The 24649-nt window shown below is 61.3% G+C and overlaps 10 protein-coding genes across 10 annotated transcripts; 5 read left to right on the forward strand and 5 right to left on the reverse strand.

The window, feature by feature from the left end:
• Positions 1–514: 514 nt before the first annotated feature.
• Positions 515–1277, forward strand: LOC62_06G008274 (uncharacterized protein). The gene is made up of 2 exons (XM_062774804.1): positions 515–1010; positions 1062–1277. The coding sequence occupies exons 1-2, from the start codon at positions 531–533 to the stop codon at positions 1203–1205; spliced, it is 624 nt and encodes a 207-aa protein (XP_062630788.1). The 5' UTR covers positions 515–530; the 3' UTR covers positions 1206–1277.
• Positions 1278–1375: 98 nt separating this feature from the next.
• LOC62_06G008275 (uncharacterized protein) lies at positions 1376–2785 on the reverse strand (the record flags this gene model as incomplete). Its single annotated transcript, XM_062774805.1, has 6 exons — positions 2526–2785; positions 2173–2448; positions 1962–2093; positions 1765–1919; positions 1437–1731; positions 1376–1379 (listed from the first exon to the last, which is right to left on the reverse strand). The coding sequence occupies exons 1-6, from the start codon at positions 2762–2764 to the stop codon at positions 1376–1378; spliced, it is 1101 nt and encodes a 366-aa protein (XP_062630789.1). The 5' UTR covers positions 2765–2785.
• Positions 2786–3134: 349 nt separating this feature from the next.
• yjiA (P-loop guanosine triphosphatase YjiA) lies at positions 3135–4510 on the reverse strand (the record flags this gene model as incomplete). The annotated part of the gene is made up of 6 exons (XM_062774806.1): positions 4388–4510; positions 4292–4345; positions 4223–4259; positions 4037–4187; positions 3416–3999; positions 3135–3358 (listed from the first exon to the last, which is right to left on the reverse strand). The coding sequence occupies exons 1-6, from the start codon at positions 4439–4441 to the stop codon at positions 3135–3137; spliced, it is 1104 nt and encodes a 367-aa protein (XP_062630790.1). The 5' UTR covers positions 4442–4510.
• A 168-nt stretch (positions 4511–4678) lies between these two features.
• Positions 4679–6112, forward strand: CIA1 (putative cytosolic iron-sulfur protein assembly protein 1). Its single transcript, XM_062774807.1, has 2 exons — positions 4679–5236; positions 5327–6112. Exons 1-2 carry the CDS (start codon positions 4708–4710, stop codon positions 6073–6075), a joined length of 1278 nt encoding a protein of 425 aa, XP_062630791.1. The 5' UTR covers positions 4679–4707; the 3' UTR covers positions 6076–6112.
• A 31-nt stretch (positions 6113–6143) lies between these two features.
• chc1 (putative clathrin heavy chain) lies at positions 6144–11979 on the reverse strand. The gene is made up of 10 exons (XM_062774808.1): positions 11799–11979; positions 11471–11657; positions 11369–11422; positions 11144–11331; positions 10827–11114; positions 10446–10779; positions 10047–10396; positions 6551–10009; positions 6376–6503; positions 6144–6327 (listed from the first exon to the last, which is right to left on the reverse strand). The coding sequence occupies exons 1-10, from the start codon at positions 11817–11819 to the stop codon at positions 6282–6284; spliced, it is 5055 nt and encodes a 1684-aa protein (XP_062630792.1). The 5' UTR covers positions 11820–11979; the 3' UTR covers positions 6144–6281.
• A 1087-nt stretch (positions 11980–13066) lies between these two features.
• Positions 13067–13524, forward strand: LOC62_06G008279 (uncharacterized protein; the record flags this gene model as incomplete). Its single annotated transcript, XM_062774809.1, has 2 exons — positions 13067–13280; positions 13322–13524. The coding sequence occupies 2 exons, from the start codon at positions 13067–13069 to the stop codon at positions 13522–13524; spliced, it is 417 nt and encodes a 138-aa protein (XP_062630793.1).
• A 68-nt stretch (positions 13525–13592) lies between these two features.
• SPAC4G8.07c (tRNA (uracil(54)-C(5))-methyltransferase) lies at positions 13593–15661 on the reverse strand. Its single transcript, XM_062774810.1, has 4 exons — positions 15144–15661; positions 14881–15100; positions 13921–14830; positions 13593–13883 (listed from the first exon to the last, which is right to left on the reverse strand). Exons 1-4 carry the CDS (start codon positions 15616–15618, stop codon positions 13635–13637), a joined length of 1854 nt encoding a protein of 617 aa, XP_062630794.1. The 5' UTR covers positions 15619–15661; the 3' UTR covers positions 13593–13634.
• Positions 15662–15859: 198 nt separating this feature from the next.
• Psmc6 (26S proteasome regulatory subunit 10B) lies at positions 15860–17392 on the forward strand. Its single transcript, XM_062774811.1, has 6 exons — positions 15860–15984; positions 16032–16074; positions 16119–16238; positions 16285–17078; positions 17122–17250; positions 17302–17392. Exons 1-6 carry the CDS (start codon positions 15904–15906, stop codon positions 17341–17343), a joined length of 1209 nt encoding a protein of 402 aa, XP_062630795.1. The 5' UTR covers positions 15860–15903; the 3' UTR covers positions 17344–17392.
• A 277-nt stretch (positions 17393–17669) lies between these two features.
• LOC62_06G008282 (uncharacterized protein) lies at positions 17670–19122 on the reverse strand. Its single transcript, XM_062774812.1, has 2 exons — positions 18975–19122; positions 17670–18920 (listed from the first exon to the last, which is right to left on the reverse strand). Exons 1-2 carry the CDS (start codon positions 19022–19024, stop codon positions 17834–17836), a joined length of 1137 nt encoding a protein of 378 aa, XP_062630796.1. The 5' UTR covers positions 19025–19122; the 3' UTR covers positions 17670–17833.
• A 1156-nt stretch (positions 19123–20278) lies between these two features.
• Positions 20279–24385, forward strand: SPAC1F7.11c_9 (putative transcriptional regulatory protein; the record flags this gene model as incomplete). Its single annotated transcript, XM_062774813.1, has 13 exons — positions 20279–20837; positions 20959–20979; positions 21032–21042; positions 21102–21151; positions 21205–21227; positions 21277–21944; positions 21994–22109; positions 22162–22260; positions 22309–22440; positions 22497–22701; positions 22744–22927; positions 22977–23331; positions 23372–24385. The coding sequence occupies exons 1-13, from the start codon at positions 20557–20559 to the stop codon at positions 24383–24385; spliced, it is 3159 nt and encodes a 1052-aa protein (XP_062630797.1). The 5' UTR covers positions 20279–20556.
• Between the last annotated feature and the right edge of the window lie 264 nt (positions 24386–24649).

Raw genomic sequence — 24649 nt, forward strand, 5'->3', positions numbered from 1 at the left:
GGCGATGGCGCGAGACCCGGGTCAGTCACGAGCGGCGAGAAGGTGCAGCCTTGTCAGCAGATGGCGACGTGGGCGGCGTCCGGCCGGGACGACGTCCAACAGCAGTGCTGAACGTAGCGAGGAGAGCGAGGCGAAGGCGAGGACGAGGGCTTGCCAGGCCGTGCCGAGGCGGTGAAGGGCGCCATGCCGTTGGAAGGTGTTTCCGGCCGCGGGAGCACCTCTTGGCTGCCAAGCAGCGGCGGTGTGCGAGAGCCGCCTTGCAGCTGGGCGTCGCGGAATGTACTGCTTCATGTGGCCCACCGACGTCTCTCCCCTCTCGCTCGGTATATCGGGCCACGAGTTATCAGATAGCGTCGGGCCCGATTATCTGCCAAGCGTGGCGGGGTTGCTGCGCGGGTAAAGGGGGGAGTCACGGCCGAAGGGGTGTGGGTGCGGCTTGGCATGTGGCACTTGGGGGTGGTATAAAGCGGTCGTTTTGGCCAGCTGGATTGCAGTAACCCAACCAACGCACCCACCCACCCCCGCCCACTATGCTCCTCTCAGCCCTCGCGACCACGCTCCTGGCCCTCGCCTCGCCCGCCTCGGCGGCAATCTTCACCGCGCGCCCGGCGAACAGCACGATCGGGCGCGGCGGCGAGGAGTTCACCCTCAAGTGGATGGACGACGGCAAGGCGCCGTCCCTGGCCGACATTGGGGTCGCGCGCATCGACCTGTGCGTCGGCGGGCGCACGAACAACGCCGTCGTGCAGCAGATCACGCCCGGCGTCGACCTCGGCAAGCAGCCCAACATCACGTTTGTCGTCAACCCGTCTATCGGCGAGAACGGCCAGTACTACCTCTTCAAGTACACCTCCGCGTCGAACAACGTCGTCGAGGGCAAGGCGTACGAGCAGTTCTCGGCCCGCTTCTTCATGCAGAACATGACGGGCTCGTTCTCGGGCGAGCAGAGCGCGCTGATTGCTGCGGCTACCAGCGGCAGCGTGCAGCAGCAGCCCACGCAGGCGGTTGCGGTGAGTGGCGGGAACGAGGGGGGGGAAGGCCCGAGCTGACGCAACGCGCAGAACACTGTCGCCGTCTCCAAGTCGGCCGTCGCTGCCTCTGCCTCGGCGTCCGCCTCGGCGTCGAGCAAGCCCTCCGGCGCTGAGCAGCTCGCCGCGCCCGCCGTCCTCGCCGTCGCCGCCGGCGCGATCGCCTACCTTGCGTAATTGGGAGAGTAAAAGTAGCAAAAGTGCCGCGTAGTAGCTAGAACATGGTCGTAATGCATTCGTTCTGCAGGGCTGGCTAGGTTACCGTGTAGGTGCAGGAGAAGCCGCAGGCGTCGAAGCCAGAGGCAGAGCGGAGCTAGGCGCATCGAGCTCGAGCTGCGCTCTCGCTCTCAGCTAGCACGCTACCGCACCCTTCCCTGCCCGTTCGCCGGCCTTCCCCCCCATCCCCACCCATAAGCCTCCTGCGGCCACCTGATGCGCTTATCCCCGTCCCCAGCAGCACCAGCGCGGAGGTTACGTGGCGCTGGCCGCGCTCCGCGCCACGGCACGCCGCATGCTCCGTGGGACGAGTAACACGCCCCGTGGGCCCAGGTGTCGCCGCCGCCGTTGATGATGAGCTCGGACGCCGCTGCGGCCTGCTGCATCGCGAGGTCGTCGAGCGCGACGGCGCTGGCGCCGTTCGCGCCGTTGGCACCGTCAGCATCCCGTTCGAGGGCGGCGAGGCCGATGATCGCGTCGGAGGACACTGGCGTCAGTGGAGACACGCGACACTACGCACAGAGATACGCCGTCGATAGCAGCTGCGCGGACGTGAACATCGCCTGGATGACCGCGGTGGCGCAGTCGCGCGCCACGCCGTACCACCGCGCCGAGCGCGTGACCTTGCCGAGCTGGAGCGCCGTCTGCGCCATGTTGGTCCAGAGCTCGCCTTCGCTGCGGCGTGAGTGAGTGGGCGACACTTGCTACGGGACGTACAGCTGCGCCACGCCGAGCTCGAACGCCTCGGCCGCGCGGAAGATCAGCGGCGTAGACGTCCACGGGTACAGGTCGTACAGCGTTCTGCAGTAGGCGAGGAGTGCGCGCGCCCAGTTACCGACGGCGTAGTGTCTGCGGGCGTCAGCCGTGTTGCGCGTTGGTGGCCGTAGACAGACGCCGCACGCAGCGTGCCGCGTCGCCCCGCACGCACTTATTCGTCGCCTCGTCCATCTCGGTATTAAGCCGCTCGACGAGCTCCCCGACCGCCTCGGCCGCGCCGCGCGCCTTGCGCTCAGCCAGCAGCCCCATGCCCGCCGTCTTGAGGTCGTGCAGCGTCTCGGGGACGTAGTGCCCCCCGGCAATGAGGCTGCCGTACGCGTGTCGCAGCGTGCCGAGGTTGGCGGCGATGCGGCCCCGCTCGTGGTGCGGCGCCGCGAGGATGAGCGACGTGCGGTCGTATTTGCCGTCTGGGCGCCGTGTCCAGCGTCTGCGAGATAGCCATGGTCAATAGTGCTCTTGACGCCAGACAGGCAGCCGCCTTCGGCGCCTGCCTTCCGTACCCACCTCGCGCACTCCGCCTCTGCCTGATCCCTCAACTCGCCCAGCTCGTCCACCCCCGCGTCGACAGGAAACAGGCTCCACACAGCCGCGTTGAGGCTCTCGTCCCGCTGCTCGTAGTGCGCGAGGGCGAGCGGCGCAACGCGCGCAATGGGCACTGCCTCGCCGCCGGCCGTGAAGGCGCAGTGAAGTGTCGGCGGCGCGACCTCGGCCGCGTCGTACAGCGAGAGCAGGAACGTGGCCATGTTGTTGTCGTGGCCGTGGCGAGTCGTCGTCGTCGGGTTCCAGCTCGCTCCACCTCCCCTTCTTATGCCTGAACCGCTGACGAGCCGTGCTCCTGCTTTCGCCGCATGTCGCCAGGGGCCCCCACCTGGTAGTGCAGGTGCCAGGTGCCAAGAAGCACGGACCGAAGAGGAAGAGGGGCTGTCAGTCCACGGGTGGGTCAGATGGCTGGAGTACAGCTGTACGATACCTCGTCGCCTATCTCCCCGATCAATCTCGCGAGCAACGCCGAATGCACACTTCACCCATGCCATGCTACAACGTCGTCTCGTCTATGTCGCCCTCTTGCCGCGAACGCACGCGCGCGTTCACGCCCCACCCGCCCCCAGCCCCCTACGCGACCTGTGCGCCCAGGGCCTCTGCGAGCTTGCGCGCGCGCCGCGCCACCTCGCCACGCTCGCCCATGACCGTCAGCCGGAAGCCCACGCCCGCGAGGTCGGGCGACGAGTCGAGGCTCGGGGCGGGCGTGAGCTCGTGCCGCCCAAACGCCCAGTTGAGGATGTGCGTGGCGTACGGCGTGTCTGCGTCTGAAGCCGGGAGGCGGACAATGCCCTTGACTGTGGGAGTGGGTCAGGAATTTGCGGGGTTGGCATCAAGACGACTGCTGTACTTACCCCGGTAGATCTCGAACGGAAGCTTGGCAAGCTGTTCCTCGAGCTGTGCGCGCTCAACGGGGACCACGGGGGTGGCGGCGGCATCGGCGACAGCCTCCTCCTGCTCGCCCGCAGCGCAATCCTTGCACGCCTCTCCGTCGTGCGCGTGTGCGTGCTTCTTGCCGGGGCGCCGTCCGCCACGCCACACGCTCTTCGTCTCCACCTCGTCAATGTGCTGTCCCTGGCCGCCAAGCGCAGCCCACGAGTCCTGCTCCTTGTCGCCTTGCAAGAAGAGCTGCGAGTCGAGTCCGAACACCAGCTCTGGCCGTAACGGCTTGTCCCGGCTGACCTTGATGTGCGGCGTCGTGTCATTCAGCTCGCCGAGGTGGTCGAGCAGAATGTCGAAGTCACGCTCGGTCACCAGCTCGTGCTTGGACAGCAACATCAGGTCGGTGTACTGCGCCTGCAGCTTGGCCGTCGGCGAGTTGTCCTCGTACCCGCGGAAGTTGACGCAGTCGATGACCGTCACCACGCCGTCGAGCTTGAAGCCCTCGGGCTCGAGCTCGCGGATCTGCAGTGCGAGCGTGGCAGGGAAGGCTGTTCCGCTGAGCGGGTAAGCCACGAAGTGCTGTTCTCACCCACCTGGACTCGATGATGATCCTGTCCGGGTGGTACTTGTCGCGGATCTCAATCATGGCGTTCTCCACCAGCCCGACCATGGTGCAGCAGAGGCAGCCGTTGAGGATCTCGGAGACGCCGGTGATGTTGCTCTGCTTGGCGAGGAGCGAGTCGACTGGGGGTTAGTGCGAGGCGAGCTGAACAACCCACCCTCGACATCGCCGTACTCGTTCTTGACGAGGACAACCTGGTGTGAGCGGCGTCGGGGCTGGAGCTCACCTTGTAGTCCTTGGGCAGCTGGCCGAGCAGGCCGAGAATCGTTGTTGTCTTCCCCTGGGATGTCAGCTTCACCAGCAGGCAGGCCTCGCAGCTCACCGCTCCGAGGAAGCCGTTGATCGTCGTCACGGGGATCGGAGTGGTGATGGTCATGGTGCAGGCGTATGTACAGTCTAAGGTCTATGTCTATGCAGTCGTCGTCTTTGTCGTCGTCGTTGTCCAGCAACAGTGCAATGTCAACAATTCCCTCCCCAAGCCCCACATTATCGCAAGAGTCCCAAGTCACTGGAAAATCAGGCCCCGCGAATGCCGCGCCAGCCGGCGGACGGCCGAGTCCGATCTCCATCGCTCGAAAGTCGAGCCGAACTCGTGCTGACTGACAGACTGTAGCTTATCGCACTCAACTCACTCCAACCACCATGCCGCAGCTCCAGCTCGTGGCCGACCTGCCAGGACACGCCGAGGCGGCGTGGAGCGTGGCGTTCAACCCCGCGCGTCCGCTGCTCGCCAGCTGCAGCACGGACAAGACGGTGCGGCTGTACAGCTACACGCTCCCCGACTCGTCGTCCTCGTCCTCCTCGACCTTCCCGTCCCCTTCCGCCCCGAAGCCGACCTTCGCGCTCAGCACGACCATCGAGACGGGCCACAAGCGCACCGTGCGCGGCGTGGCGTGGGCGCCTGGCGGGCGCACGCTCGCGACGGCGAGCTTCGACTCGAGCGTCGCGATCTGGGAGGAGGTGGAAGAGGGCTACGCCGACGACGCCGCCGAGGGCATCGACGCGCCGCGCCCCGCTGCTGGCGCTGCTGGCGCCGAGGACGGCGAGGGCGAGTGGGAGTGCGTCACCACGCTCGAGGGGCACGAGAACGAGTGCAAGAGCGTCGCGTTCTCCGCTGATGGCGGCCTGCTCGCGAGCTGTAGTCGCGACCGCAGCGTGTGGGTGTGGGAGGGTGAGTCGAGTCGAGCAAGCATGGCAGGCGTGGCAACGCCTGCCTGCCACTGAGCCCCTCGTTGTGAACGCCACTGACACTCCCACCCAGTCCAACCCGACGCCGACTTTGAGTGTATCGCCGTCATGATGGACCACTCGGCCGACGTCAAGGCCGTGGCCTGGCATCCGCGCGAGGAGATCCTCGCGAGCGCAAGCTACGACGCGCACGTGCATCTCATGTTCGACAACCCCGACGGGGACTGGGAGGCGTTCCAGCGGCTGGACCCGGCGCTGCCCGCGGCGGACCTGCACATCCCGCCGAGCGCGAGCGCGAGCTTGCTCGCGCAGATGGGGCCGTCTGCCGCCGAGGTGGCCGGGCGCGCGGTCGTCGTGCCCCCCCTCGTTGACGCTGAGACGGTGTGGTCGCTCGCCTGGAGCCCGTGCGGCAAGTACCTCGCGTCTGGGGGCGACAGCGGCGGCGTGCGCCTCTGGGCCAGGATGGGCGCCGAGCCCGACGCAGAGTTCGTCGAGTGCGTGCACACTGCCGCGCACTCAGCGCCGCTGTTCTCGCTCGCCTGGGCGAGCGGCGGGGAGGAGGACGGGCTTGGCCTGCTGGCTAGTGCTGGTGGCGACGGCCGCATCATTGTGTGGCAGGTCACGGCGCACGAGGGCAAGGACGGCGTGTATGCTCCCCCGCCACGCCTCGAGCCTATTGCCGCTGTGCGCGAGGCGCACGGCGTCGCCGACGTCAACTCGATCGCGTGGAACGCCCGCGAGGATGGCAAGGGTGTCGGCCTGCTCTCCAGTGCTGGCGACGATGGCTCGGTCAAGGTCTGGCGCATCGCCGCCGACGAGTAACAAGTAGTAGATTAGGATCCTATAGACGCAATGCACAAGGGGACTCCGCCCCTTCACCACCACAAACGCGACTGCTGTAATTCATTTCATTCTACTATGATCGTGATGGCGTGTGACTGGTAGGGGCTAGAGGCTAATGAGGCGTCACAGAGGGACCAAAGAGGTTGCGAGGGGTATCGCCAGAGATACACAACTAGGTGGGGGGTTTAGTAGAAGCCCGTTGGCTGGGCCGCGAGACCGTTGGCAAAGCCACTGGGTGTGTGAGCTTGGGACAATGCAACCCATTCAAGCTCTACTCACGCTGGCCCTCCAATCAGTAACCGTCCACCGAGACCACCGCCAAGAAGGTTGGACTGGGCGTCCTCCTCGGGCTCCTTGGCCGCCTGCTTGAGCTTGAGCTCCTTGAGCTCCTTCTCCAGCGCAGCGATCTGGTAAAGTCAGCAATGAACTCAAACTCGTGACAAATCCGACTCACCTTCTGCGACACCTCGGTCGTCTTCTGGAGCGAGTACGGCCGGGTAATGTCTCCCAATCCGTAGCGCCAGCTCAGCTCCTCGACAAAGTCGGGGCGGATAAGCTCGTAGCAGACATACAACAAGGCGGCAAACGCCTCCTTGTTACCAATGGAAACAAAGTAAGTCGCCAGGTCCTCGGCGACCTCGGTCTCCTTCGAGTAGGCGGCAGTCTCGAGAGCATCGCGCCACAGACGGTCGGCCTTGGAAAGGCCAAGCGACTCGTCGTACTTGGAGTTGAGGCGATACAGGAGCGAGGCAATGCGTCGGAACTCGAGCAGGTCGTGCTTCTCGAGGCGCTTGGCAAGCTTGATGGCGTCGTACTGGTCGTGCGTTTCAAGCGAGCTGCGAAGAGTGACGTGGTCCTCCTCCTCGATAAGCAGGTCGTTGTACGCCTCGTTGACAACCTTGAGGTTGAGCTTCTGAGTGGCAATGAGGTACTGCTTGGCCAGAGGAAGGTTGTCCTCGTTCTCGAGAATCTTGACAACACGGGCGTGGTCGAGACGGGGCGAGAGGGCGGCGAGAAGGTCGGGGAGAAGAAGAGGCTGCTTGGCAAGGTAGAAGGTGATGGCCTTGTAGGCAATCTCCATGTTGGCAACCTTGACAATGATCTTCTTGAACTGGTCGTGGTCCCAGTCACCAAGACGCTCCATCATGGCGAGAGCAGCGTTGTCGGGCTCGTCGTACACAATGTACAGGTAGACAAGCTCGGGCCAGAGAGCGGCCTGCTCGGTGGCCTTGATGACCTTGGGGATGTTGATACGCTGCCAGAAGAGCTTGAGGTGCTCCATGAGCTTCTCAGGGCGGTACTTGGCGTAGAGAACCGAGAGCTCGGTGAACATGCCCATGTGGGCGCGCTCGAGACCGAGACCAGCCTCCATGAGCGAGATGATCTCGTCAAAGTACCCGTTGCGCTGGTAGAGCGAGAGAAGCTGAGGAAGCTCCTCGGCATGGACAATGAGGTTGAGACCACAGATCTGGGCAAGACGGAACTCCTTCTTGTCCACACACGCGGCGTTGACCTGCTTCCAGACCTGAGTGTTGCCGGCCTTGCGGGCGGCGTCAACAGCAGACTGGTTCTCGCCAAGGTAGATGAGGGTGGTAGCGAGACGGGCCCAGTTGGAGATCGAAGAGAAGAGGAGCTTCGAGGCCTGGTACAGCTCGTCGTTGAAACACTTCTCGCCGACCTGGAGAATGTCGGCAACGTTGGTCATGCCGAGGAACTCCTCCATGTCGTGGAGACGGTCAGTCTTGGCGTAGGCGTAAGCCAGCTCGGTGTCAATCTTGGGCTCGCGAGCAGTCTTGCGGGCCATCTGAAGGAAGCGGATAAGGTCCTCGTGCTTTCCAGCGTGGTTGGCAATCTCGATCACCTCCTCAAAGTTGGACGGGTCCTCGGCCTTGATGTACGAGTCGATGGCGTCCTTGACACGGAGACCGTCGAGCTGAGCCTTACCGAGGCGGCTCCAAACCGCCGGCTCGTTGACCTTGTTGGCGTAGGTGTAGCCACGGTCGATCGAGACCATGTGCTCGACAAGGACGTTCATCGCCTCGGCGTGGTTGTTGTGCTTCGAGTAGATGGTGAACGCCTCCTCGTAGAGACCAGCCTCGGTAGCGACCTTGGCGATGGCGTCAACGTCGTAGCCCTCGAGCTTGCTGATGTAGCCCATGACCTTGCCCTTGTCGTTACGGATAGCCGTAAGGAACATGAGGCTCTGGAGCGACTTGTTGTCGCTGAAGGGCGACTCCTCAAGGATGATCTTCTCAAGAAGCTCAAGGAGGGGACCGTGGAGCTCCATGTGCATGAAGGCCTTGACGGTCACCGAAACATCATCCGGGTCGGTAGACTCGGGGATGGCGGTGGCAATGACCTGGTCGATAAGAGCACGGCGGTGGATGCTCTCGGGGTTGAGGACCTGGGTCCAGAGGTCGACGTCACGGCGCTTGACGAGGTAGCGGGCCTGGTGCTTGTACATCTGGTTCTCGTTGGTGACGTGAATGAGCTCGTCATCGCAGAAGCCCTTGGCGTAGGCAATGTAGGCGAGGTACGGGTCGCGCTTCTCGCAGTACTTGCCGACCACCAGAGGGTCGTAGAGGTTGTTCTCCTTGAGGAACGCCTCGGGGTTGTTGTTCGAGTCGATCGAGATCTTGGCAATGGCGTTGTAGACCTCCTTGTCGGTGGAGCCCTGCTCGACCTTCTGGTTGAGCCAGGGAAGGATGAGCTTGAGACGGTTGCGCTTCTCAACCTCGGCAACGAGCTCATCGATGGGGAACGAGCCAGTGACGGAGAGGAGGAGGTTCTTGATGGTGGTCTCGTCGCAGTCGACGTCGAGAAGACCGCCAATGACCTGAGGAGTACGGGCGGCGTTGACACGCTGGACGTAGATCTCGATAAAGTTGGTAAGACCGTTCTGGTAGAGGTAGAGAACGAGGTCGTGAACAAAGTCGAAGCGGTCGCAGACAATGATGAGAGGGAGCTGGTCCGAGAGCTTGGCCTCCTTGAGGAAGTTCTTGACCTTCTCGGGGTTGTAGTAGTTGGACTCGCGAGCAATGCGCTCGACCTCGCGGATCTGGCCAGTGCGCGTGGCAGCCTGGATGTACTTGAAGTGAACCTCGGGGTCAGTGCTGAGGTTGACGATCGAGCCGAGGTAGTAGTAGAGACCCTCAGAGCTCTTGAACTCCTCGAACAGCTCGATGAGCTTGACAGGGCCAAGGAGGTCCGAGTACTTGGTGGCGATCTGGATGACGATCGGGAGGTTCTGGCGAATGTTGCTCTTGAGCATAGTGCGCAGGGACTCGAAAGACTGGTCCACGGTGAGGCGGCCAAAGTAGTTGACGAGCCAGTCGGTGTTGAAGAGGTTGGTGTGAACAACGACACGCTTGATGTCGTTGATGTCCTCGTAGTGCTCAAGAGCACGCTGGACAAGGCCGGCCTTCTCGGCGAGGTTGGCAATACGAGGGCGGTCGTAGTGCGTGAACATCTCGTTGCCGAGGATGGCGTCGGCGACCTGAGGAGCGTTGATAAGGTTCATCTCCAGGAGACGAGTCTGGAGAGGACCCTGCTCGGGCTTGTTGTCCTTGAGGGCGTCGAGGAGGAACGACGTGGCCTGCTGGATCATGTTCTGAGCCATGAAGATGTCGACGACGCGGTCGAGGTCAACAAGAGGACCGCTCTCGTCGTTGACGAGCTGAGTGGCGAACTCGGCACCCTTGTCGGGGTTGACGCGCACGAGGTGCTGGAGCAGCTGGGCGTAGTCGGGGGTGAAGCCGACCTTCTTGGAGTAGAGGACAATCTTGTCGAACTGGCCGAGCTCGGCGAAGCAAGCAACGACCTTGTTGGGGACGTTGGCGCGGAGGTAGACCGACAGGGCAAGGTTCATGTCGACGGTGCGGACCATGTCTCCAAGCTCCTCACTGCACTCGAGCTGCACGGGTTAGCTCACCAGCGACGTTTTCACCCACCTTGTTCTCCTTGAGCCACTTCTCGAGGAGCTGCTTCTTGCCCTGCTGGATAACAGGACGAGCAAGCTCAAGCGACTCGTACGTGTTGAGCTCTCCCTTCTCGAGGAGGATGCCAAAGTACTGGAGGATGGGCGAGAGGGTGCCGGGGACGTTGGGCAGCTTCTTGAAGGTGTCAATCGTCTGGGGGGTTCGGAGGATGCCGCGGGGCGAGTTGGCAGCGATCTTGGCAGCCTCGCCATACTGGCCGGCCTGGAGGTAGCGCTGGTACTGCTCAAGAATCATGTTGTCAGCACCAGGGAGGCCGGCACGCGTAGCGAGCTTGATAGCAAGCTCGGGGTTGTTGAGCGACTCTGGGGGTGGGTCAGCTCCTATCTCCCAAACGACCTAGCTGTTACGCACGCTGGACGTAGGGAACAATCGTCTCCTCGTCGACGCTGACACTGAGGACTTGACCCTTGCGGTTGACACCGATGATACCGTTGAGCTGCTCGTAGGGGGCAGTGGTGAAGATGGTCTCGCCCGAGATACGGTTCATGTAGATGCACTGGCCAGTCTCGACCTCGTAGAGGTGGATGAAGCCGAACTTGGTGACGAGGTAGATGATACCGTGCTTTTCGGACACCTGCATGGCGACAGGGAAGTCGTTGGTGGCCTCTGGGGGGAAGAAGACATCGACGGCCTTCTTGGCGAAGGGCGGGTTGGGCGCCTGGTGGCCAATCTCGACGATGTGGAGCTGGAGCTGATCAGCCGAGGCCCAGAGAGCTACCAATCTACACCTACCTTGGCGCCAGTGCCGCTGCGGACAGCAAAGGCAAAGAGCTTGCTGGGGACCTGGGCACCGTCAAGCTTGACGGTGGTGAAGGCAGCAGCGTGACCCTCGATGGGCTGCGAGACACCGCGCTCAATCGAGTAGAGCTGCATCGAACCCTTGATCTTGAAGGCGTTCGAGCCAGGCTGGCCAGCAGCGGGGTTGGACGAGATGCCAACGAGAACGAGCCACTTCTCATCCTGCGAGATGCGGTAGTTGATGATCTGGTTGCCAGCGAGGGATGCGTGGCGGTCAAAGATCTGAAGAGTTAGCAGCTGCGACGACCAACTGAAAGCAAGCTGACCTTCTTGGGACCGGCCTGGCCCTCGATCACGTTCCAGTGGTGGACCTCGCGCTCGGTGACGATACCGAGGGTGTTCTCGTTGATCCACGCCCAGTAGATAACGTCCTCGTTCATGAGGTGCGAGCCGAGCTTCTGCTTAGTGGCCAGGTTGAAGACCTGGAGCTGGCGTCCGGCTGGCGGGTCAGCGTCCCTCTTTGAACAATCACCCACCCTTGAGCGCGATGATCTTCTCCTTGGGGTGCATGATGGCCGAGTCAGCAGTGACTGTCGCGCGTCAGCATCTCGCCGCTCCACAGCAAAGCAGCAACTCACTTGGCCTCCTCATGACGTTGTTGGCGTCTGCGAGGTCAACAATGACAACCTGGTTGGTGTCGTTGACATTCTCGCGGCTATTTGAAGTCAGTCTTGCGTTGAAGGGGCTTGGGGAGAATTGAGAAGGCTTAACGCACACGCAGATGAAGTGGTCTGACTCGAGCGTGAGGTTCTGGAACGAGATGGACTGGGGCTGAATGCCCAGCGCTGTGAGCTGCGGTCAAGTTAGTAGGTGTCGCGCGATGCGGCGCGCTCGGGCTGCGAACCTGGACATGCTCGGTGAACTGGGGCGTCAGCTGTGTTTGGACTCATCACACGGGCTACACACGACGATTGGCTTGTCAGCCATGATGGGCAAGATCGAGTTGGCTCGACACGGACGGTGCCAACGTGGAGGAAGGTGGGGGCAGCCAGTTGCTGTGCGATGCGTGCGATGCCTGGCCGAGCTTTTGGTTGTTTCGGAGGCCCGCGGTGGTGCGGGGAGAGAAGGGGGAGAGAAACGGGGGGGGTGGAAGACGGAGTGGGTTGAGGAAGAGGAGAGATGGAGTTGGAGTTGAATGGTCGACGAAGTGCCCAGAAGGTTGCAGGAGGCAGCGTCGGCGCGTGCAGTGCTTGCGGTGCGCAGGCCGCTGCGTTGGCGGTGACGATGGCAGCGGCCGTCTCTCTCAGGGTCCAGCGAAATGATGCGTGGCACACGCGTTAAAGGGCCCACACAGCCCACAGCCCACGACAGCCAACAGCCACAACGGCGGCAAAATCGGTGAAAAGGTCGCGGTGGAGGTGGACCACTGAGTAGTGGGGTACATGGAGTGGTGATCGTTGGGTTGTATGCGGGCCATGCATCAACGCTACAATACTCTTCAGTATGACGGCCAGCTCGAGCAACGTCCAAAGCATGCCCTCACAGGCTTGGATGAGTGGAATACACGCTCACTGCTGACATAGGTGGCACTCTCGTCCGCCTTCCTCCTCAGAACGGACACTTCGCACGCAGGTAGCGCGCGTCGAGTGGCTCGCCACATGCCCAAAGCCTGCTGCACACCAGCACTGATCTTCCTTCTCACACCACACTGACCGCCTTCCTTTCTGCCCGATCTTAAACCGGCCAACGCCAGCGCCACGCCATGCCATTTTCTGCGCGCACAGACCGTCCCGCAGTTCAAGGCGGCGCAGAGCTCACGCGGACCGCAGCAGTCGTTGCCCCGCCATCTGATCCGCCTGTCGCGTTGCCCGCCTTCCCTGCTCGTCTGCTGCTGCACTCTGCAATCTGATCAGCCAAGCAGCCAGTCAGCCAAGTGATCGGCCAGCCATCAACAACGACGATATCAGCGAGAGGCGCCTCAACTACGGCCGCCACGCCCATGATAGCATGTACGTCGCGCCGCTGGCCCCGCTCACACAACACGCAGGAGCACACTCTCGCAGCCGCGCGCATGGGAGGGGCTGTCGGCCACCTCGTCCGAGGAGGACCTGACGGCCCTAGGGCTCATCCTGCACCCGAAGGACGACGGGCCCTTGCCGCCGAAGGCAGCCGCAGCAGCGCCTGCAGCGCGTGACACGCCGCCGACGCCGAGCACGCCGCTCTCGCCCAAGCCGATGTCGCCGCGCCGCAAGGCGCCGCCCCTCATCATGCCCGAGATCTCCGTCACCGTCCACCCGCCGTCGCCTGTCGACCGCGCTTCTGTGCCGGCTCTGCGGCCGCCGAAAGCTGGCCCCCCGCCCGCCGTGCGCGACCTGCGCGCCGAGATCGAGGGGGCCACGGGGGTGCTGAATCGCAACTCGCGGCTACTGCAGAACACTACCACGCCAGGTGGGTTGGAGTGGTGGGAGAAGGGCGCTCACGCGACACAGTATACTGGGAGGACGAGGAACGCGCGCGGCAGATGAAGGCCGACAGTATCAAGCGTCGCGAGAGATTCAGGAAATTCAAGGTGCGGACGAAGGAGGGGGAAGGAAGCTCACGCCAGATCCCACTCATCATTGCTATTGCGGTCCTCGTCGGCGGGGGCATCGCTGGCATCATCTTCGGTGAGCTCGACAACCCGGTCCGGTAGCTCACCTCAGTCATTGTCCATTTCACAGCTCACGAGAATCACGACGACACGCACACAGGATAAGACACTGTACCCGGATACCCATGCATGATACAAATATGATATAGAGTCTAGTTTGTCTCCACGAGTCTCAACACGCCGACGCTCTCGACGTGCGCTGTCTGAGGGAACAGGTCAAAGCCGCGCAGGCTTTCGAGCTCATAACGCCACTTGCCCTCACCACGCTTCTCCGACTCGTTGATGAGCCATCCAATGTCGCGTGCCTGCGTGTGGACGTTGCACGAGACATACACCGCCGTCAGGGGCTTGAAGTTGAGGAACTGCTCGAGGAATGGCGTGTCGCATCCCTTGCGAGGGGGCTGGGTCGTCAGAAATGCCACACACATCACCACTCACGTCAATGACAATGCAAGAGTGCTCGCCACCAAAGCCCTTCTCTGCCAGTCCACCGAAGATGTCCTCGGCCTTGCCACACAGCCAAGTCGTCTTGTCCTGGAGTCCATTCATACCCGCGTTCTTCCCTGCGGCGGCAATGCCCTCTGGAGAGACGTCGACACCGGCGATGCGCTCGAACTCGGGCGACAGTGTGATGCCGAACAGTCCAGAGCCGCAGTAAGTGTCAACCAGGTGCGTGGGGCGCTTGGCCGTGGACCCTGGTGGGAAAATGGCCTTCTTGACGTAGTCGGTGAGCGGGATGAGGATCGAGTTGTTGTTCTGGAAGAACGAGCCAGCCGAGAACGAGAAGAGGTAATCGCCAACCTTCTCGTACACAGCTTCCTTGTGGTTGGTAACCGCAATATGGGGGGTGTTGGCGTCGAACGTGGAGACATCAAACGGCTTCTCCTTCGACGGCAGCGGGTCGGGAGCAGGAAGCGAGTCTCGTAGCAAGAGAGTGGCGCCACGCTTGAAGGTGGAGATCGTCTCCTTGATCCGCTGGCGCTCGGGGCCAAGCTTGGCATTCAACACGTCTGTGGCAATGGGGCACTCCTCAATGTCCAAGACACCCGGCATTCCCTTGCGGTCAAAGCCAATCTTGCACGTCCACGTCCTCTCAGCGTTAAGCGACGCGTCCTCGGGGTTCTCCTCCTTGGCGGCCTCCTGCGCCTTGGCCCACTTGGGGACGGCGTCAAAGTGCGGTGTGATCTTAGTACGGTAGGCCCACTGCTTCGGGCTGGCAATCGTAGGCAGGATCTCGGGCACCTTGGCCGCGTCAAGGAGCGAGTAGCGCTTGTACGCGAGGTCGACGGTGCGCTGCTTGTGCTTGAGCTGCAGGGCGTACGGAACGGGCTGGAGCTGGCAACCGCCACTGGAAGGTGTGAGCTGTTGCAATTCGTCGGACTCGTCTCGTCAACTCACCACTCGCCAAAGTACTTGCACCCCGCCTCGGGGTTCTTCCTGCGGTCGCCCTCTCCACCACGCAGGTCGTCACAGTACTCGACAATCTCGACCAGGTCGGCCGAGGTGCTGAACCGTTGGTTCTGGATGATCTTGGCCCGGATCTTGTCCCCGGGGTGGGCGAAGGGCACCACAATGGCCCACTTCTTGCCGTCCTTCTCGTACAACGACAAGCTCTCGCCTGCGCGGGTTAGCTCGCTTCACTACAAGCGAATGTAACCCACCAGAAACGGTCATGACGCCGACGGTCAGCTCAATCTCGGAAAACCGCTCCAGCTCCACGGGCGCGTCCCACTCGCTGTCGTCGCCCTTGGCGAGCACGGCGTCGGTGTACTCCTTGCCGAGGAAGTCGACGACGTCGTGGTACAGGATGTCTCCGGGCGAGTAGGGGTCGGGGAGAACGCGGCGGTTGCGCTTACGCTTGCCCTTGCCCTGCGGGCCGTTGTTCTTGCGCTGCTGCTGCTGCTGCTTTGGTGCGGGCTTGGACGAGGACGGGTCCACAGTGCTGTTCATGGCGGCCTCCTCCTTGACATCGGCAGAAGGCGACTCGGCGCGGACCCGCTTCGGCGGGGGTGTTGATGTTGGTGATGCGGCAGCTGACATTGCGCGAAGGGTGTAGAGTCTCGGAGTGGGGAGCGCGCTGGGGCGATAGAGTTGTCTAGGGATTGTCTGGAGTAGAGTACGAGCTGCAGACCGCATGCACCTCGTTGTTGCTTTGGTTGGAATCGCCAGTGGTCGATTGGATGGCCCGAAATTTCAAGGCTCACAGACACTGACAACAATCGCGGGGATGGAGTGGAATGGGAGCAGATCAGTCCCACGTGGCAAAGAGGGAGGGTCGAATAAAAAGCGCCACCTTCTAGGCCGCGCGTCTGACTGCAGTGACGCTGATGTACGGACGTCGATGACTGACTGCCTTGGACTGCTCGCACACGATTCTACGCAGTTCCTCGCATCATCACAATCAATAACACACCAATCATCATGGCAAGCGCAGAGGCATCATCGTCGACCGCCTCGACATACGAGCCCGCAAAGGTCGAGGCTCTCAAGGCCTACCGTGCGGTGAGTAGCTGGCCCAGGACCTCTGACCAGCTGCTGACATGACGCAGAAAGTCAAGGAGCACCAGCAGATGTCGGACAACCTCAAGAAGAGTGGGTAGCTGCTGTGATGCTGGAAGTAGCTAACCCATGCCCAGTCCGCCTCAACATCCGCTCCCTGTCCGCCGACTATGACAAGACCGAGGACGACATGAAGGCGCTCCAGAGCGTGGGCCAGATCATTGGCGAGGTGCTCAAGCAGCTCGATGATGAGCGATGTGCGTGACGTCCTTTGTGTGCTCGAGGGTATTCTAACGCTCGCAGTCATTGTCAAGGCGTCGTCTGGCCCCCGTTACGTCGTCTCGTACCGTCCCTCGCTGCCTGCGGAGAAGCTCAAGGCCGGCGTCCGTGTCTCGCTCGACATGACCACCCTCACCATCATGCGCATTCTCCCACGCGAGGTCGACCCCATGGTCTACAACATGTCGCTTGAGGACCCAGGATCCGTCAGCTTTGCGGGTATCGGCGGTCTCGGCGACCAGGTCCGCGAGCTGCGTGAGGTCATCGAGCTGCCCCTCATGAACCCTGAGCTGTTCGAGCGTGTCGGCATCAAGCCTCCCAAGGGTGTGCTGCTGTACGGACCACCGGGAACAGGCAAGACGCTTCTTGCGCGTGCCGTCGCCGCGACGCTCAACACCAACTTCCTCAAGGTCGTCTCGTCGGCCATTGTCGACAAGTACATTGGCGAGTCGGCGCGTCTCGTCCGTGAGATGTTCGCCTACGCCCGCGAGCACGAGCCGTGTATCATCTTCATGGACGAGATTGACGCTATCGGTGGACGTCGTTTCTCCGAGGGTACCAGTGCCGACCGTGAGATTCAGCGTACGCTCATGGAGCTGCTCAACCAGATGGACGGCTTCGACTCGCTTGGCCGCACAAAGCTCATCATGGCTACCAACCGTCCCGACACGCTCGACCCTGCTCTTCTCCGTCCCGGTCGTCTTGACCGTAAGATCGAGATCCCCCTGCCCAACGAGCAGGGACGTCTCGAGATCCTCAAGATCCACGCCAAGGGCATCAACAAGAGCGGTGACATTGACTACGAGGCTGTCGTCAAGGTGAGCACCGTTGCTAATGTACATTCAGAGGCTAATCTCTCAGCTCTCGGACGGTTTCAACGGCGCCGACTTGCGAAATGTCTGTACCGAGGCCGGCATGTTCGCCATCCGCGACGACCGCGATGCCATCGTCCAGGAGGACCTCATGAAAGCCGTGCGCAAGTTGCGTGATGTGAGTCGTGTCCGCCGCGTGTAGGGAGAACAAGCTGACGCATTCGAAAAGACTAAGAAGTTTGAATCGCAACTCGACTACAGCACAGTCTAAGATGCGTAGAGGGGAGGTAGTCAGTAGAATGCATGTAGTAGACGATTTGTGGCAGGAGTTGCTGTGCGGCGGCGTGACGATAGGTGGGTTGGTGATTTGGTGGGTCGGATGTGGCACTATTCAAGTACATTGCTCCAGTTTCGAATCAGTGTCGCGATAGCAATCCTCAGACCTTCCTTAGTGAGGAGGCTGTTAGACGACATCGAGCGCCGATGTGGTTGTGGTCGTGATTCAAAACATCCTTCTGCTGGTTCCTCCGTCTCAACACCCGATTTCAGCGTCAGTGGGCTACTAACGAGTCGAATGCAGTTGTACCCCTCGAAGAGGCCGGAATACATGTGTTTCTACAACGTGGTGTGTGACTGCCGTGGTATGTGACAAAAAGTGTGTGTGTGTGTGGTAGGCAAGGTTTGGTCCTTCTTCTCTCCTGATGGAGGCTTCGTCCTTCCTTCTTGATGGCGCCTTCCTCTATGCAATCGTCTACTCCGCTCTACTTGGCCGCGAGGAGCTCGTTGATAAGCCGCGAGCACCTCTCAACTCCCTCGCGAACCCTCTCCCTGTCCTTCTCGCGGACACGGGGCAACACACGCCCATAAAACCTGTCAGGATGGAACAGGCGGATGGCATCGCGGAGGACCTTGCGGCGCGCGTCGGTCGTCTTGCCGTCCTTGGCCTCGTCGTCGGCCAGCGCGAAGAGGAACGCGCGCACATTGTCGATCGTCAGGTCGTCCAGGCCTAACAGGAGCTCGTAGTCGCCTTCCGGTCGGGCGCGGTACACTGGCCACGGGATGTCGTCGAACGTCAGCTCGACCGCGACCACCTCGGCCGCCTCCCCGTCCACCATGAGCGCCGTGCACGCCGCACGCCACCGCGAGCGCTGGTACGTGCGTGCTGCTGCGTCCTTGGCCGGGTCAGCGCGCTTGGCGCGCTCGGTCGCGACGTGTTCTTCCTTTGCGGCCCACTCGGCGTATCGCGCGCGCTTGCGCCCCCGCTCCTCCTTTTCTTCTTGCTGCTGTCGTTCCCTTGTGCGGCGGGCATCCTCGGCCCGGCGAGCTTCGCGGGTCCGCTCGGCGGCCGCTTGCTCCGCGTGCCGGAGCCGCGCGCGCAGCCCCTCGCGGATAAACGACGTGTACTCGTTTTCCGTCATCTCCTCGAGTGGCGGCACAGGCCCGAACGGGTCAAAGTCGACCTCGGCCCACGCTTGTCGCCGAGAGGAGGACGAGGCCGCCGCCGGCCGATGCCGCGCCGGCACAAAGTCCTCCCACCCTGCGAAGATGTGCCCCGGCTCCTGGTGCCGCAGCTCCTCGTCGTAGAACCAGTCCATGTGGTTGAGGAAGTCCTCCCGCGCGGTATGCTGCCAGTCGTCCTCGTCGTTGTCGTCGCCGTCGCTCGCCCGCCGCCGCTTGCCTGCGTTCGGTCCGTAGCGCGGTGGTGAGATCGACTCGTCGCGTGCTGGCCGTGGCGGCGAGAAGAAGCTATTTGACGCGTTTGCTCGTCGTATTTTGTCTTGCTCGCGCTGTATCCGCTTCTGCTCTTTGCGATACAGGCGCTGAGCAATGTCAGATTTTGACTCTTTCCTGTGACTGTCAGAGTTGTATTCGGTGGCAACAAGAGCCTTGTCGACGACGTACATTTTCATCTTGGACGGCTTGGGGATGTCATAGTCGGATGATGGAGACATTGGGCGCGCAGTTTGCGCGACCCTGTCTGTCAAATAGACAGGCCGGTGTCAAGAAGAGGAGAGGAAAGAGGGGCTGGATAACGTTGTGGGCCGAGTTGTTGATGATGCTTCTAGTAGAGTGTGGAGTTGATGCCATTGTTGGGTGGCCAAGGCCAGCCTTGGTGATGGATACCGTGCCTGGGCACGTGGCTTTGCTCCCGCCCCGCGTCATGTCTTAGATGAAGCGGCATCGGCTTGCGGAATGTCACAAGCAAAGCCCATTTGAGCCGTCATCAAGGTGACAAGAGATACAACAAATGTAGGGCCGGCCATATCGACGACAGACGGCAAAGCAGACACACCTCCACATGCAACAAGTCGCCGCTCCCTCCTGGCATTGACGACGTGGTCTATACTCCGCATTCGCACACATTTTGTGTTTGCGTCGGAAGCATCACGTCGGGGCTCGCGCTCCGAGCCGAGGCTATTGCGGCCCAAAGCATCAACCTCGGCGTTCGCCGAAGGAGCAATGCAGCGAATCCCGAGACGGTCGAGGCGAGCCAGAAAGACGTCTCTTGGACATGTGGTCCTCGTGAGGGTGCTGCTCATCCCGCGCTCATCTACCAGAGGGTAGCGAGGCCGCGCTCAATTGGGTCCAGAGGCCCAGAGAGCTAGCTAGGCGAGGGGACCCTGCTGAAAATAAAATGAAAAGGACACCTTCCATGCCACCTCCCTGCCTGGACTTGCACTCGAGGTGGAACGGACGGTGGAACCAACCAACCACCAACGACATCCAGAGAAAGACAATGCCATGGGTTGCCGTTATTTGCCTAGTTCCCACGACTGTAGCCATTTCCACTGTAGTTTGAATGCGAACCAGGCCATGCCTTAGCGCGCGTACTGTGGGTAGAGTACCGCGTGCTCCCCCACCCCTTGTGCATATTGCATCATCATTGGCGCTCGAGGCCGAGTCGAAGGGCCTAGGTGCTTGTCGCAGGTGTCCGCCCCCCGCAGGAGCTAGTCTGTCGCAGTTGGCCGTGAGTGAGCGTCACCTTGGTTTACACTTTCGGATTGATCGGAAGTGGGGTCGCCCAGTTGGTAGTCAGTCGGTTGCCGCCCCCGCCTGGCCGCCGCCCTGCCTGCCTGCCGGGCCGCCACCTTGGTTTGGTCTGGTTGCTTGTTACATTCCGCCAATTCGAGTCCCTCTCCCCCTCCCTGCCTGCCTGCCTCCCAAGACTCAGAGTCGCACATCATCCGACTTTCAAACCCCCCTCACCACACTTTTGCTTGCATCACATCTCCATCATCTCCATCGGTCATTGCCGTCGTCACTACCCCCCTTTGTCGAGGTCATCGTCACCCATATCTTCTTGTTTCCCACTTTACATCTTTCACGTTGGACAGGACACTTGCGCCAAGCACCCAAAACCCACAACCCCCGGCAGGGCGGGTGTAGTCAAGAACGACATCATCATCATCACGAGGACCCCCACAAATCGCCCTAGTAAACCCACGTCGTCGCCGCATCGCAGCTCGCCGACATCCACTCAACCATGTCGCAGTTGCCGATCAGAAAGAACAGCGGTGGCCCACACCACCCCTCAAAACAGGGTGTACCACCCATACCACTCTTCCCGCAACAACTCATGCAATTGAAAGAGTCTCCAGCTTCAAGGTCCCGCTCCTACTCTGCCGACCCCATGGACGACGAGAACGGCATCCTCGTGACCGACGAGGAGGAGATTGACGACCACCCAAAGGAGAGCAAGAAGGAGAAGAAGCCCCATGCTACTCGTCGACGAGTAGTTCAGAGCTGCTCCGAATGTCGTCGCCGGTGAGTCCCTCCCTCCTTCCCCCACCATCATCAACATCCGGCTTCCGATTCGCCGATGGCCGGTTGAGTTTCTCGCTCGAGATTGAGGGCATCCCCACTGACATCCTTGTGCCATCCACAGAAAAATCAAGTGTGACAAGAAGTGAGTGGTGCTCAAAGTCATGTATATGCGCTCTTGCTGACATCTGCCCCAGGTTTCCATGTGGTGAGTCGGAGACGGCGAGCCCGTCCCCTCGGTCACGGCGCTCGGTGGCTAACCCTCAGGTCCTTGTATTCTCCGCCAAGACCAGGCGCGGTGTCATGAGGTCGGAATTGTGAGTTCTCTAGGCGGCCCGTTCCTGGGGCCTCCACTAACATCCGTCGTCAGGCAGAGAAACAGCTAGTGGCATCGTAGGTTCTCTCAACTCTAGTTTATTGGAGGCCGCTGACCCCTGCAAAGCTCAAACTATGCTACCACTCAGGATTTGGCCAATCTCGCCCATCGTCTGGACGCGCTCGAAGCTGCCCTAGTCAAGGCAGGAACCATTGTCCCCTCGGACCTGGAGCAGGTCCTCACCCAGATCCAGGCAAATGTCGCAACGACCCCCGTGCTTGAGCAGAGCCACAGCAATGTGGCCAATCCAAGCATGGCCAGCAACCCTGCAATGGGTAACACGGCCAACGAGGACGACGGCGACAATGTTAGCGACACCGAGGGTGCCGCCCTCACGCTGGAGCACCTCGCTTTCGGCCGAGCCCGTGTCGACGGCGCACACTCTATTGCGAGCTTCTCCACCCGCAAGGTTTCGTCGGTTAGCAAACAGGCTGCTGGTCAGGGCTACCACCTTGCCCAAGTGTCAAGTGGCACCGAGCATGACAGCTTTACATCGCCCCTCAGTCTTGCGCGTCGCTCCTTCTCCTTCAGCGATGGCAAGAGCATGAACCCGAGCGAGCACCAAGCTCGTATCGTGGCCCTTGCTGAAGCACTGTCGCCCATGGACGTCTTTGAGATGTACACCCGCAAGACAGACGTCGTGCTCAACGCACTCACCCGTGTCCTCCCCTCGCACGAAAGGGGCGAGCTGCTTGTCAATGCTTTCCTGAACAAGGTTGACTGGCTCCATCGGCGTAGGTCTAGGAAAATGACCATCAACAAGCACCTTGCTCACACTTGCAGTCTTCCACACACCAACCCTGCTCAGCCAATGCCGCGACCTGTGGTCACTACCGCGCGAGAGGGTTGTGCACGAGATTTCGATGCCCTTCATGGCTGTCTATTTCGTCGTCATCACTGTGTGTAGCCGGTCGGACAGATTCACCGGACGCCACTGACGAAACTTTACAGCTTGGCCTCCACTTTATGGACGCGTCGGAGGCGGAGAAACACTTCACGGCCGACGAAGTACAGTCCCTCTGCGATGTTTGGTACAGCGCTGCGCGTTCGGTGAGTCGCGTCAAGTCTAGCCGCCGGAGATACTAACATTGCGATCAGGCACAATGGGCAAGTGATTTTATCGGCACCCATACGCTGGAGAACCTCCAGGCCCTGATCCTCATGAGTGTGCTCATGAACAACCGTGACCGTGCGGATGCTGCTTGGGCCCTCCTGGGCGCCTCCATCAAGGTGAGCTACACCTCCACCCCACGTGTCTGATCGCCCGACGACTAACGAACACACAGATGGCTCAGGGTCTCGGCCTATCGCGTCTTGGGTCGGAGCAACAGGGCGGCGAGGGCGAAGAGCGTGCCATGCCCATGTGGAAGGGGCGCTGGGAGAGTCTCATTCAGCGTGAAGTTGGCCGCCGCATCTGGTGGAACCTCGTCTTCCTCGACTGGTCGCTCGCGCCGAGTTACAACTATGCGAGCAGTATCCAGCCAGATCAGAGTGGGTCCTCTTGATACTAGAAAGCCTTGCTAACCCATGCAGTTAAGTCGGCCTTGCCCGCCAACATTGAGGATGAGGACCTCATCGATGGCCAGCCGCTGCGTGCGCAGAGGATGAATGTCCGCACGAGGATGTCGTTCCAGCTCGCCAAGCTCAAGTTTGCCGAGATCTCTCAGCGCCAGATCTGGCAGGCGAACAACAACAACCACCCGCCGTACTCGTTCATGTGAGTGACTGGGCAAGTTTCGGCGAGGTCGTCTGCTAACCTGCTACAGCCTCAGTGTTGATCGCGAGCTGCGCAAGGCCATGCTCGAGCTTCCTGCGTTCTTCCAGCCGGACAACAGCCTGAGCCCGACCACATCGGACCCGAAGAAGCTGGTTGAGCACTACGAGAAGATCACTCTCAGTCTTGCTATCCACTCGCGAATGCTCCGCCTGCACCGTCCCTGGCTGTCACGCGGCTACGAGGATGAGCGGTTTGCGTACTCGAAGGAGCAGTGTATCCGTGCTGCCCGCGCCAGTCTGCGCATGATGTCGGACACGTCTGGTGTGGCCCGCTTCCTGGAGAAGTGGTGGATCCCTCTGTTCTACGTGACAGTTTCGGGCATGGTTATCATTATTGACCTTCTGGTGGGTTGCGAAATGCCGAGTTGCAGCTCACACTGTACAGAAAACCGCCAAGCGTGACATGAAGTCGCGTCAAACAGAAGAAAAGATTGCCGAGGTGAAGGGGGCTCTCGACCAGATGCGTCACATTTCGGAGACGTCTATCCCCGCCAAGGCGGCCATCAAGGTCATGGACTTCCTGATGGCCGAGGTTGAGGACCGTCGCAGACCTGGAGGCTCGTTACTTGGCAAGCGCAAGGGCATTGATGCTGCCGAAGGAGACGACGAGGAGCACAACCTGCAGCGCGCCGTCAAGCGCCTTATCAGGCAGGCTCAGCTCGAGTCTGACAGCCCGACCAACTCGAGTGCGTCGTTTGTGTCGCCCAGCGGCGAGGCCCACACAGTCAGCCCGCGGGACAGCAAGTCAATCCCAACACCAGAACAACGCCCCGTGTTCGGCGCATACCCCATGCCCGGCAGCAACGCGAGCGGTCAATCGCAGTTGGAGTTGACGCAGACCAACAACAACGGAAACTCTTCCAACTCGAACGCGTTCGCCCCTACCTTCCAGTTTGCGACTCGGAACGATGCCGGTGGCTTCAACTTTACGCTGGACCCATCCGCCAACGTCGGTGCCGCCCTGCAGCAGTTTGACGCTCCTCAGTTTGTGTCCAACCAGCCACACCTTGACCCTGCTGTTGAGTCGATGCTTGCGTCCTACTTCCCTGCCCCCAGCGCGTCGACCAACAACTCGGCTCCCCACAGCGAGCTTGGCCCTGCCGCCGCCCCCCAGGTGCCGGATGACTTCCTCAGCCGTGTCTTCAGCTTCTCTTGGGACAGCAACCAGCAGCAGCAGCAACAGCAGCAGGCATCCAACGCCTCCCAGTCTGCCCCGTCCTCGGCCGCTCCCTCCGCTTTGCCCACGCCGCAGAACCAGCAGATTCAGCAGGGCAACCAGCAGATCCAGACCAACGGTCCTGGAGTCCAGCCTGGAAACGGTGTCAACCAGCCGCAGCGCCAGGACTCGATGTCGGCGTACGGCGCGTTTGACTGGTCTGGCCACGGTTGGATGGCATAGGCGGGGATGGCATAGGCGGGTGTGGGGGATGGGAACAACAGTGTACTGACCTTGTCGTGTAGCGTATCTAATGGATGTAATAGATGGTGTATGGTGGGACGAGTGCCGCGCCGCTGGCGACTGATTTCCGTTTCTACGTCTTCTTCCTCGTCTTCCTTTCTCCACTACTCATTGCCTCACATCTCTGACAATCGATCCATCACCCTTTCACAGGACCCACACAAACTCCTGTCGCCTACGTGACTTGCACTAGCACCCCCAGAC

The sequence above is a fragment of the Vanrija pseudolonga genome, chromosome 6, assembly GCF_020906515.1.
Source record: "Vanrija pseudolonga chromosome 6, complete sequence".
Taxonomy (NCBI): domain Eukaryota; kingdom Fungi; phylum Basidiomycota; class Tremellomycetes; order Trichosporonales; family Trichosporonaceae; genus Vanrija; species Vanrija pseudolonga.

Coding starts and splice junctions, on each gene's coding strand:
- Psmc6 (XM_062774811.1), top strand. CDS start 15,904: ATGGCAAGCGCAGAGGCATCATCGTCGACCGCCTCGACATACGAGCCC. Junction 15,985..16,031: donor CTCTCAAGGCCTACCGTGCG/GTGAGTAGCTGG, acceptor GACATGACGCAG/AAAGTCAAGGAGCACCAGCA. Junction 17,079..17,121: donor ACTACGAGGCTGTCGTCAAG/GTGAGCACCGTT, acceptor CTAATCTCTCAG/CTCTCGGACGGTTTCAACGG.
- chc1 (XM_062774808.1), bottom strand. CDS start 11,819: ATGGCTGACAAGCCAATCGTC. Junction 11,658..11,798: donor TGGCTGACAAGCCAATCGTC/GTGTGTAGCCCG, acceptor ATTCAGCCCCAG/TCCATCTCGTTCCAGAACCT. Junction 6,504..6,550: donor CGACCGAGGTGTCGCAGAAG/GTGAGTCGGATT, acceptor TGACTTTACCAG/ATCGCTGCGCTGGAGAAGGA.
- LOC62_06G008282 (XM_062774812.1), bottom strand. CDS start 19,024: ATGTCTCCATCATCCGACTATGACATCCCCAAGCCGTCCAAGATGAAA. Junction 18,921..18,974: donor AAGCCGTCCAAGATGAAAAT/GTACGTCGTCGA, acceptor TGACAGTCACAG/GAAAGAGTCAAAATCTGACA.
- CIA1 (XM_062774807.1), top strand. CDS start 4,708: ATGCCGCAGCTCCAGCTCGTGGCCGACCTGCCAGGACACGCCGAGGCG. Junction 5,237..5,326: donor CAGCGTGTGGGTGTGGGAGG/GTGAGTCGAGTC, acceptor ACTCCCACCCAG/TCCAACCCGACGCCGACTTT.
- SPAC4G8.07c (XM_062774810.1), bottom strand. CDS start 15,618: ATGCGGTCTGCAGCTCGTACTCTACTCCAGACAATCCCTAGACAACTC. Junction 15,101..15,143: donor CGGCGTCATGACCGTTTCTG/GTGGGTTACATT, acceptor TAACCCGCGCAG/GCGAGAGCTTGTCGTTGTAC. Junction 13,884..13,920: donor ACTCTTGCATTGTCATTGAC/GTGAGTGGTGAT, acceptor CTGACGACCCAG/CCCCCTCGCAAGGGATGCGA.
- LOC62_06G008274 (XM_062774804.1), top strand. CDS start 531: ATGCTCCTCTCAGCCCTCGCGACCACGCTCCTGGCCCTCGCCTCGCCC. Junction 1,011..1,061: donor AGCCCACGCAGGCGGTTGCG/GTGAGTGGCGGG, acceptor CGCAACGCGCAG/AACACTGTCGCCGTCTCCAA.